General features: G+C 38.5%; 1 protein-coding gene across 1 annotated transcript in view; it reads right to left on the bottom strand.

Annotated features, from left to right (window-relative positions):
• The window catches only part of LOC105281023 (atrial natriuretic peptide receptor 1), an 83,048-nt gene that overhangs the window by 42,188 nt on the left and 28,957 nt on the right, over positions 1–11,903 (bottom strand). Inside the window, exons 4-8 of the mRNA XM_026969491.1 lie at positions 6,942–7,056; positions 3,239–3,576; positions 2,454–2,545; positions 2,066–2,204; positions 1,658–1,739 (exon numbers count right to left, since the gene is read on the bottom strand). Of these exons, the coding sequence (XP_026825292.1) occupies positions 1,658–1,739; positions 2,066–2,204; positions 2,454–2,545; positions 3,239–3,576; positions 6,942–7,056 (766 nt within the window). The remainder of the gene's footprint in view (positions 1–1,657; positions 1,740–2,065; positions 2,205–2,453; positions 2,546–3,238; positions 3,577–6,941; positions 7,057–11,903) is intronic.

Raw genomic sequence — 11,903 nt, 5'->3', positions numbered from 1 at the left:
GTGCACTCGAGAATTGTGTGTGAGGGGAACAGAATTAATTCATCGCGCATCCTCTCTACAGCTCTCGCAGCAACGTCGCGTAAATTCGATTGACCCGAATAGACAACGCAAATAACTTTATCCCGTGTTACGATTAGCTTCGTAAATTAACCTTCGGAATTACCTTTGGAATTACCTTCGGTCTTTCAGAGAGAGACTCCGATAAAACCCTGGATAAAACTATCCGAAGACATCGGGAAGCTCGATATGCTCGTCAAATTGGCGCGATCGACGTGCTGTCCGCGAATGGTTCGCTCCATCGAACCATCGGGTGGATTTTAATGTGTCTTCCAGCAAGTTGTAAAAGTCCAACTGCTCGTACTGTCGCAGCTCTGATCAAGATCGCGCGGAAAAATACGACGCGCGTAAAGTCAGGTCGTAACGAAATGGGCTGAATGAGATGAACGCGGACGAGGATTCCAACAGAGTTCAAGGACACCAATAATAATTAAAATTAAAAGTAAAGATAATCGAGAAATAAATGTATCAGGCTAAGGTCTGCTACTGCAATTTACCCGAACGTCATCACTCTTATCAAGAAGTATTGAGAATCGCGACATAAGAATTGCATCTGATCGAGTTGCATCAAATTGCTCGATACAAAGAAAGCAATCGGCTTAAGTGGGCCGCTTTAGTTGCCAACTGGTCGAGGAAACGAAGACACTTGAAGGGATCGCGTAACACACCGACGACAGACGGTATAAATCGATTAACCTGGAGCATCCTGGGAAATTTCACCACCGCAGATAAGTGTCTGCGCTTCGCCCATCGCGCGCATCTCTTTTCTCAGCCTTCTTAACTCGTCTCGCTAGCTTCTCTTTCCTCAGCTTCTCCTTGTCCTGTTCTCTTTTAATCGTACGTCCTCGAGGAACCCAAGGAGCTCCAGCTGCTACACGTCCTCGATACGTACAAGATGCACTCAGCCATGCTACTGGGTGATTATCGAGATCACTTTGTCGCGAGGGAGCGAGAGAGGAAATGACACATTTTAAATTTGCAGTCGTCAGTCTGCGCTAATTAACGCGCGACTATTCGCGAGCGTTAAACGACGTAAATGCTGATGATTGATGCACGATTATTTCGATGGGGATTCAATGTATGCGTTTCAAAAGCAGAATTATTTGTAGCGGTTCGTGTTGCTGGTAGTATCGATTTTAAAACAGACTCATTTAAAACAATTAAAACAGGCTGTTAATTTAATCTGTATCTGTAATTACGTTTTTTATTCATTTATCTGAAGCGTCTTGATGGATTAATATGTCAAGTTTATGCTGAATAATAGAAAACACGAAAATTTGTGAAAAATAACTTTTCTAGTTTTTGTTAATCAAGAAGCAAGAAAAGGAAAGAAAGAGAAGGAAGGAGAGAAAAGGAGATTAACAAAGAACGCGATCAATGATGATTGAAGTAAAAATTATCCTTTCTTGTCGGTCTTTATGGAAGTACGCGGACGTCCTTTCTCTCTTCGCTCGAAGTACATTTGTCCGATTTGAATATGGTTTCTTGATATGCAAACCTCATTTCGCGACAATCAATAGCATTTATGTCTCCATTAACACCGATGAGCACGCGTGCAAGAAGAAAATAGAGCTGCAGCTCGAAAGCGGACTTCACTTACCGATAAATAAATACCGAACCGGCGACGAGAAAGACCACAATGGAGCTCAATACCATGGAGAGAATGGCGTACCCTGGAAGAGCTGTCGAACATTTTAATGTATAATTTAAATGAAAGGAAATATTATACTTTCCGTAAGCCAGTCGGTCTTGTGCATTGCAGAGACCACCGCGCGGAATTTTATCGAAATAATTATGTAGGAAAGGTTTCTATGTTTTATATAAATTTATCAGACCAGCTTTTGAATTACATTAACAATTAATAGGCTAAAAATGCGAATTGCGGGATCTCTTTAATCCTCGATATATGTAACATACTTGTTTGTCGCTCTGATTGTTCTATGCGCGATTAGGCATTGCTCAATTTATTATAAATTAAATTTGCATGAAACAAATATTACCCACTCACAATTATCGGGACACAACGAGCCATCGAATCCACAAGTAGGCGTATCCGGGGGTGGCTCCAAGCGACCACCGGCCCAATGGATCTGTTTTCCAGGGATGTACTCCAGTGTTTTATTTGCACCGTAATAATTGGCCACGATCTGCGAGAGATTGTTTCATAAACACGAAATGAGAAGCGCAATCGGAAGTGTAATCTCTTAGAGCGAGACAAAGACAATTGCACAGAGACAATTGCAGCAAGATCTCATATTCAGTCTCTGCTTGACACATTAAACGCGTTAACGCTGTGCAGTGTCGCGGGTGAAATTGCTTTAGCCGTAATTGCGATACGTCGGATAACGTTACATCCTCTTGAACGTAGACAGCTAGAATTCGGAATACTTTCTTACCTCAAATCTCGACGTATGCGGGTCCATGTCCAACAGTGAGTAATCCGCGATTCTGTCGCCGTTCTCATCGATGTTCACATCTCCGGTTATCCCTGAAATTAAGCATAATTAGCTGAAAGCCAAATGTCATTACATTCGCGATTAGCTGGCAGAATTTAATTCAAAATTTAACCCGGATCCAGAACCCGAGGATTACTGCCGACAGGAAATCGCGAAATTACCAATTCGCGAAAAGCTTTATTTCGCGTGGTGACTATGCAATTCGAGACGACCGATAAAAATGCACCGATGCATCGCCGGGAGCGCACATAGTAGGTCATAGCGGGACGAGAACGCGAGACACATTAAAATACAAAGCCAACTGGCAATCTTGCGTTCCATTGATGTCGGTCGCATCGGTCGGAAAAATCAAAGATTGAGACGAGAAAGCATAATACAACGGCAAAACCACGCGACGTACTTCAAAAATTGAAAGATGAAACGCGAAGGCACGGTGAACCAATTCCATCGATATCGTCGCCATCAAGCTTCTCCGATATATGCTCGATCAATTCCATCGCGCCGTCCATTAATCGTAACATCTAGCTGTCCATAATTAACATCGCGCTAATTAAGCGACGTGCGTGATTCCTCACGTGATGCATAAAAGTTTGACAGAACAGAGCAAATCCGTAATGGATCCTCTGTCTGTCTTGGCGTCATTTCCGTCGAGCTTCCACTCGAACGGCTGACGCGAGCTTTCGGAAATGTAAGCAACGATAGCGGAGGAAAGTGCCGAAGCTTACCCTTGAAACTCTTTCCCCACATTCTCCGGGTCAGATTACCGCCGTCTAGGTTGACCTCACCAGACTTCTCCGTCGGCAGGCTCTCCTTAAGGGCGAGCGCGTAAAGTAGCACCGCGTCATAAAACGCCGTCACGAAGGTGGAGACCGAGCTGTTACCGAACGTGAAGTTATATTTGCTTTGCGCTAGAGATTTAACTTCGCGCGAAAAATTCAGGTATTCCAGGTTGTCGGGGGTGCGCGCGGTCACTGTGAGCAAGGCTTGAAAAGCCTTCCGGGCCTTCTCATTTCTCTCGTCGGTGTCACCCTCGACTCTCCATGGTTCCTTGGAATTGTTATCGCTGGAACACATTCGCTGATTTAATGTTGTGTAATAAGAATTTCTGGAAGCGTGCTTACTCATATCATTATACGTATGGGAGAGATGTGGAGCTCTTTTAAATATTGCAATTTTGTGGAGCGCTCTTATATAAACAGCTTCTGGGAATCATATTATGTATTACGTATAACACCATAATGTAGCAATAAATAATATTAAAAGATATATAGCGAAAAGGTATTTTATAAAGATATTTTATAATGTTAAATACTTTAAAAAAAAACGGTTTATTTTTTGTAGATTGTTTGCGTTGGATTATAATAAATCTGGTAAAACGTAAAATTGTAAAAATGTAGAAAAAATTTGGAAATTTATGTAATAGTACTCTACGATATAAAAGTCGGTTATGATATCGGAACGATACGTAGTATGTATGTCATATTTTAAAGAGAGAACCATATTAATGAGAAAAAAATGGAAATACCTATGTATACAATTTAATATTCTGGTTGTAGAACTGAAAATGTTTTTCAATTTAACTTTTTCCACCTTTAAACTTTTTACATTTGATCTAACTGAGATTGCAAAGGTGGTTTCTCATATTGAGAAAAATGTTATATTGAATTTTTTCAATTACGTATATTTTATTTCTTCGGAAGTTAATTAAAATTGTTGATATAAAACTTGCTATTTGATATTTCATACGTAATAGACAACTGATTTACCTTCCAGTAAAATATTAGTTATTAAAATATGCCGTGGTCGAACAACTTTCCGGCTTCATATCGTTGCCCGTGATCATAACGTCTACTTTATGATGGCCGGTCGTTACGTTATAATTGGGATATATAAAAGCCACAAACACGTAGCGTATCTAACGCATGTAACACTCAAATTTACAAGGGACGAGCGAAAACGTAAAACCGTCCGTTTCGGTCGGCGGCGAAACTCCGGCACAGCTGTGATTAAATAAAGTGGCATCGTTGGAATATCGCAATGCATTATCGTGGGCATTTGCACGGAACGAGGTTGTTTTTTTTATTATTTCCAGCCAACTTGCACGCTTTCCCTTTTAAATTTAAGGCAAGAGAATAAATCGCTCTAGTTCGGAAGTAATCTCAAGTCGCAGAGAAAAGTTCCCGGGAGCGAATTCCCTACGAATACCTCGACTTCCTGATCTGCGACAGGGATATCGATTGTCAGAGGTAGAATCGCTAGGAAACGGAAGTTCTTTACTTAATGAACGCGATTTTAAAAGACGTGCTTTGCGCGGTATTCGTCAGTCGCGACGTGCTCACTGCTATCGAAGAGCCGCTCAATTAATTCCACCGGAAAGCCAGAGAGTAAAAATTCCAATTATTGTTAAAGTCAGTAGCAGTCGCTGCTCGAATTATGATATAGTTAAACTACTTTTCATCGCGCGTTGTTTTTAAGCTCGAATATGAACATCGTCAAATCACATTTCCTAGTTCCGCTTCGGGAAAAGTTATAAAGTGGAGAGGAAGGAGACACGTGATTTCGACAAATTCCAGCGGAAACCTTTTCCTTGTCGGATTTCCGTTTTGAAAAGCCGTTTTGAAATTACCGTATCGATTCCCTGATACCGGCAACGGTGATAGTTTTGTACAAGTGATAATAGCCCAACGATCATTCTATCCTGACTCGACTATAATCTAAATGAAGGGTTGCGGTTTGAGGTTTCCGATACGTCGGATTAAATTCCACTCGACCTGAAATCGCGCGATATCCTTTATAAATGGGAGTGGAGGACAGAGAAGCGACGTGAAAATGTGTAACGCGATATCGAGAGCGTAACAGTTTTTCAGACAGACACTTGTACACACGTACGTTTCTCTCTGTACGATGAGATATAATGGGATGTCATAATACACGAATTGTATCATCGATATCGTTAAAATTTCGGATCTGTCGCGTTCAACCGTCATCCAGTCGCAAATATAAGATCGTCAAGGAAAACAAAATAACGTTCAAGAACGCGATCGTAAGGTGCGTTACGATCGCGAGGAATCACTCGCGTGACGTTTCGGGATTAGCAATTTTCTGGAACGATGCGCTTCAAGACCTCGTTAAACAGCGCGATTGCACAATACCCGCTCTTTGTGCGCGCGGTAGGTACGTAAATGCAGTTTATCTAAGGGAGCAAATTGCCTCACCTAATCTGCGGCAATCTAACGCGAAACGGCTGAACAATCCCGCCGACGTCGTGTAACGAGGAGTAAATTAGGCTAATGACTTCGAATGCTCCCAAATTTGATTGAGTAACCCATTGAATGGCTCCAAGCGAGCATGAAACTAGTAAGGCAAATGTAGTTGTTTAACGATGTATGCATACGTGACACGCGTGTGTGTATTAACATTGTATATATAATATCAGCTTGTCTGTTTGCATGTACACAGAACGTGCCATACTAAATTTATCACAGAAGGCATTCAATAATTACATTTAACATTGCATTTATAAGAACAATCAAACTAATATGAAGATACACCGTTATATTTACGACTGATTTAGAATGAAAGATGTTTATATGAATTTTTGTGGAGAAATTATTTTATAATATTTCTTTTGCATTTGCTGAGATACAGATAATTATATTTTCAGAATGAGCATTTTTGTCTGTCAAGAAAATGTCATTTCATTATCGTCGGGTTTTATTTTAATCTTACTTTTCTGCTGCACTTCTATCCGTAGATGCTTATAACAGACGCGACATGTTCCATGCCAATTTTCCTTTTATATAGCGTTGAGCCGTGTAGCGACGGCATGACTTCACATTCGTTCTAATTATAAAATGGCTTCGGTGTCGCATCCACGCGCTATTGCACGAGTACCTTATACAGTTATACAGTTTTTGCGATATGCGATGTTTTTATAAATTTTGTAAATTCATGCGTTATATATTATAACTTAATATATTGCACAAAATTCTCGAAGTTGTAATTAGAATATTAAATAAAATTATTAAATAATATATAATATTATCGAAAGTTCTTAATATTTGTACGCGGAATATATCCCTTGCATAAATTAAAACATCTCGAGAAAGAAAGAGAATATTGCACGCCAGTCTTATTCTGCATGTACTATGCTATCTGATTAAATTAACATGTTTTTTTTTGTTTTGAAAGCAGTTTATTTTTTCCAATAACTTTTCCTTGTCTCGAAATCATCGCTTCAATCTTATCTTACGTTTCCGAACTTTCGTTTAGTTGGACATATAAAACTAAACATTTACATGGTTGTATGCGTGTTTATTACTCGTTTTCATTCGGCACGGAACTTTTGCGGCATTGTGCCATTTACGCCATAACAAATAACACGTGCAATTACCGCCGGTCGTAGAATTGCAACTTTACTCCACTCACCTCGAGGAAAGCTCTATGGAGAAGAACACGTATTCCCCTGAGTCCACCATCCCGAGTTCCTCGGCAGCCAGCAATATTTCCCGGATGGTCGTTGAATTAGCGCACATCACCACGACTGAAATAAAAAAACGTGGTCTCTTATCGAGAAACATCTCAAGGTTTTTATAAATATTATTGCTCTCAAACTATTCTGCCATGTACACTCAATTCAACTTGCAGAATCGACTATACATATACATAGACTACACATATATAATGCAAGTTGTATGTGTCCATATAACTTTTACGAATAAAAATGTGAACAATATCTCACACATTACTTTTGTTATAAATATATGTATCTTTTATTTTATAAAAATACATAATTGTGAAGAATATTTTAAGCAATGGAAATTATATATTAATTATATCCTCTTATAAACTTTTTGTGTTTTAGCCGGTAATCTTCTTTATTTAATATGTAGTTAAAACAGGATTTACAGATGCAATTAAATGCTTTAATTATACAGTTTCACAGAATCGCGGAAATTGAACATGATAATTCGGCTATTACTGATTATAAACTATAATTACCCACTGATTTAATTTCATGAATCGAAGCACACTACTTAAACTTACTAAAAGATGATAAATATCTACCATCGATCTTTATAATTGTTGCCATATATTCTGCTTTGACGTCTTCATCCCTGCTCAGCATAAGTTCAGCGCATTTAAAGCGGAATTTAGAGGGATGTAGACAGATAAAGACGATAAAGATTTTTAGTTGCCAGTTCGCTCTAAACTGGAATACCGTTCGCCATTGTGATGTTTAAAACCATTTTTATCTCGCTGTTCAATACACGTCTTTCCACGAGGGTCTGTCAAAACGTATCTTCTTGTCAAACTGAATCTCGCACGTACTAAAGATATCGCGGAGATAAATGCTCTCTGTGTGTATCGTTTTATACTGGGGCGGCAGAGAAGGTAGTAAAAATCTTGCGCCAATCCAGAAGACCTTTCATGTACCATCGGCGTTCTTCGAACATTTTATTTCCTCCTGCACATCGGCAGCGAACCCCCGTAAACCCGCCAGGATTTCATAAGCCGAGAATATCGCAGAAAAATCTCTTGTTAAAAATACACGGAGTTCATTAAAGCTAGGAAAATCATGCAGCGTTCTCGTTCCTACAGTTGAGTTTTTTTGCCGTTTCTGGAAAATATCGGAAACTAAAATTTTGAAATATTGTCGAGATTTACTTTAAAATCTACGTATGTTATGAAAATATAGATAAATCAGAGAAGTAATCGGGATATTTTGTCGTCCTGTCATATTAGAGCGCATTTTTATGTCTCACGGAAATCGAAATAAAATCTGCGCTCGAGTTTATGTCCTGTTTTATTGACCGTTTGAATTTTTCGGAGAGAGAAACAGTTTACTTACGATGTTCTTAAGGATTGGTTCCTTCACAAGTGTCCAATATTTTAGAAACCACTATTCGCGAGATTGTAACGATTTCGTTTTTGAAATAATAACGAAAGAATATTTTCCACGTTTTTATTACTCGTTTTTTCGTAACTTATGAAAAGATATGTCTCATATTATTCTTATATTAAAAGCCTTACAGCTTGAAAAGTTATGTATTGAATTAACGATAACGTGCATATTTTTCTTATGCTTTCAATCAAATTAAAACTTAATTTATTGTTTACGTTCTTTCTATTTCTGTTATCATTAAAAGTAAATAGAGAATTTTAAGGCGTGATAAAAAAACTTCGTTTTAATAATTTTACAAGTTTTATTGTATGCCGAAAGAATTGCATAAGCGGTTAAGAATTATTATAGAACCGATAAATGTGTGTGTGTCACGCGAAATCGCTCCGCAGACATCTCGGAAGAGAATTCTCGCGAGAAACATGTACGAGCAGAATACGCTTTCACAAAACAATCCATGGCTGTCCGTATCATTGCACCGCAACACGCCAAGCGAGATATAAACGTTTATCCAAGCATAGTCGTAATTCAGCTTTTACGACAAGTCGAATGCGCGTCATTAATCGATGCGACGCTCACATGCATCTCGCTAACCGAGAATTCGTCAGAGTACGATTCGTCAGTTACGCACAGACTACTTTTGATAAAGAATAGATAAAGAAATAAAGAAATTCTATAAAATTTAATGATCCTATTATAATTTTATTATAATTCAATAATTATAAATATTACAATGAACGTTCCACCAGACAGCGGAATTAATATTGTCTGATCTGGATCATCACATATTTTATACTCGACATTACAAAATCCAGCCGAAAAATAAACGGATATCGGAGCTTCAAAGGGGATAATACCACTCACTGCTGTATTAAAGTAATCTCAAAATCCGATTGCAAATGCGAAAGACGAAAGTCATCGATTGAGCAATTTGTGAATGATGTTTCCGTTTTAATATCGCTGACAAAGTATTTCCTGCAGTTCGGCTCAATTTATCGATAGGAAATATGCGATGAAGCATTCCATTAATTTGACATCATTAAATATAAATTTGCGCGCACGCTCACTGCTATTTATTTATTCACATACCATGCGTCGAATCAATGCTGCAGAATATCGTATTCTGTTACAATTTGATGGTACATTATCTTTGGAAGAAAATTCGGACGGATACATGTTACTCCCTAATTTGGAACGTGTTAAGGCGCAAAGTAACGCTATCACTGCGTTATTATAGGTCGATTTCGCTCGATTTCTCATTAGGGATGTATCATGCTTATAGTTAACGCTAACGTAGCCGTCACCGATGACGATACCTAACAAGGGTCATACGATACAAAGGGGTAAAGTTCGCCCCATTATGCAAGCGTGTCAACATAAAGACGTTAGTGCTTTTTGCGTTCCCGGCTACGTTTCCTCGTTCAAGACTCTTTTTCCCTTGCCAAATGCGCAGATGCGCCAGAAAATCGAGTTAAAATCAGATAAAAATCAGAAAAACAATGCATCATTAATGATGCAATGGGACGAATGATTTTTTTATGTTTAAGGATTTCTTTATGAAATTAACTACGGAAGGTGAGAACTTCTTCTTAAAAATCTTGAGAAACATTTTGATCTTTCTTTGGAACGTCCAGGACCAAATATTGACCTAGATATCGATAATGGCAGCATTAGACGAGGTAATCGCTGAGTCAGTTGCAGTAAAAGCCGATTCGGGGGTTTCACGCACAATGCAGAAAGAAATAGCGTGATAAACGATCGGTCATCCGAGTTATCGAGAGCGTGACACCTTACATCGAGCGAGAATCTGAACGACAGTAAAAAGCAATCGAGGCGTAAAACGAAAGGACGAACCTGATTCGAATGAAATGCCGATGCGAGTAAAATGAGTGGATCGATGTTACACGGGGAACGTCTGTATACCGGCGAATAGCCTCATTATCACATAGATCGAATTTTCTTACCTTTTTTATAAGCATCACCTCCATTTATAGACGCACGGTTTCTAAGACACTCGCTCGAATAAAGTTAAACGTAAAGTTGTCATGTAATTTCGTTCCCGGTACGATATAATGTGATAGCATCGACGATCTAGCTTGCAACATTTGCCTCAAAAGAATCGAAGTAGTTGAACTCATAATACTTTGAAACGCGGTATTATCTAAAATTTTGTACATTCCAGATCAGAGATTCTTTGTTCCGTAATCCGGATTACTTACTTAATGATCTAACAATACACTGCAAGACTAGAAAGAAAGAAACGAAAAATGATATTATAAATAATTCACTTAATTATTAAACGAGCTTACAAAAATGTAAAATTCTATAAAAGGAGTTTTATATATTTTTCATTATTATATTAAATATATTAGAAACAAAAAACACAAACGAAAAAGGAAGACAATGTCACATTATTCACGTCCGCATAATAACCGATAATAATAATAATAATATTACAGTGTGAGATGACTTGATACAAAATGCTTTGCATTGTACTCTACAAAGCACGCATGAAATGATCCAGAAATGCATGCAGAGAGAAATGCTGCATACCCTGGTTGCGCCTGCTTACACAAGACGTTTAATAAGTGACACGTCACGCGCATGAAATCGATAACAACGTGACGTTAACGTTAACTTTCACTCCGTGATAAAACCGGACCAGAAGAATCCCAGATTAGTAATGCCGAGGGTAGACTTGCTTTGCGCAACGCGTCGAGATTAACGTTCGAGCGGGACGTTAAACACGTAAAGCAGATATCTCGTTATCGCGAGCGTTCCTATTGTCTCGGGTATTTTTAGCGTAATCGTGAGAACCTGACGTTGATTCATCGCGCCTTGCGCACGAAGCAGTTTATAACTCTGATTCGATAAGGATCTAACATCCTTTCTTCGACGGCAGAACTGCGAGAATTCCAGATCGATGGGCGATCTCTGGCATCCGCGTAATAATTTAGCTTAGATTGGTGACGCCGAGGCGTGCTACGTTTCCCGATTAATGTCGGATTCTCGAAAATCGTGCGATGCGAGGCGTTCCGATCACCCGCGAATTCCCTTAGGAGCTACTCCAAGCGTACGTGCTTCGCAATCAAGCATGCTATTATGAGATTTGCCAGAATAATGACAGTGATAGTGTGTATGTAATGAAATGGCGGCGGGAGTCATCATTAGAAGGTTAATAATGATAACACAAATTTTTTAATCATTAATAATATTCATGCGAAAAAGATACATAAATCACATTAATTATATATGTAACTTTTGTATCTTTGCCTTTGATATTTAATTTGGCAGGATAATTTTATGATCATAATATATTTCATAATATTTTATGAAATAATATTACGTTTTACTTTTTATAGTAAATGTCAATCCTTTTTGATGACGTATCGGGGATTTTAATTAAATTCTCTCCAAATGCTATTACTACTCACGCGTTCTTTGTAGAATAATCATAGTCGTGAAAAAAAATAAGGAGGAATAATCTT

The sequence above is a fragment of the Ooceraea biroi genome, chromosome 5 (genome assembly GCF_003672135.1).
Source record: "Ooceraea biroi isolate clonal line C1 chromosome 5, Obir_v5.4, whole genome shotgun sequence".
NCBI classification, from domain to species: Eukaryota; Metazoa; Arthropoda; class Insecta; order Hymenoptera; family Formicidae; genus Ooceraea; species Ooceraea biroi.
This window is presented reverse-complemented; position numbering and strand designations above follow the sequence as displayed.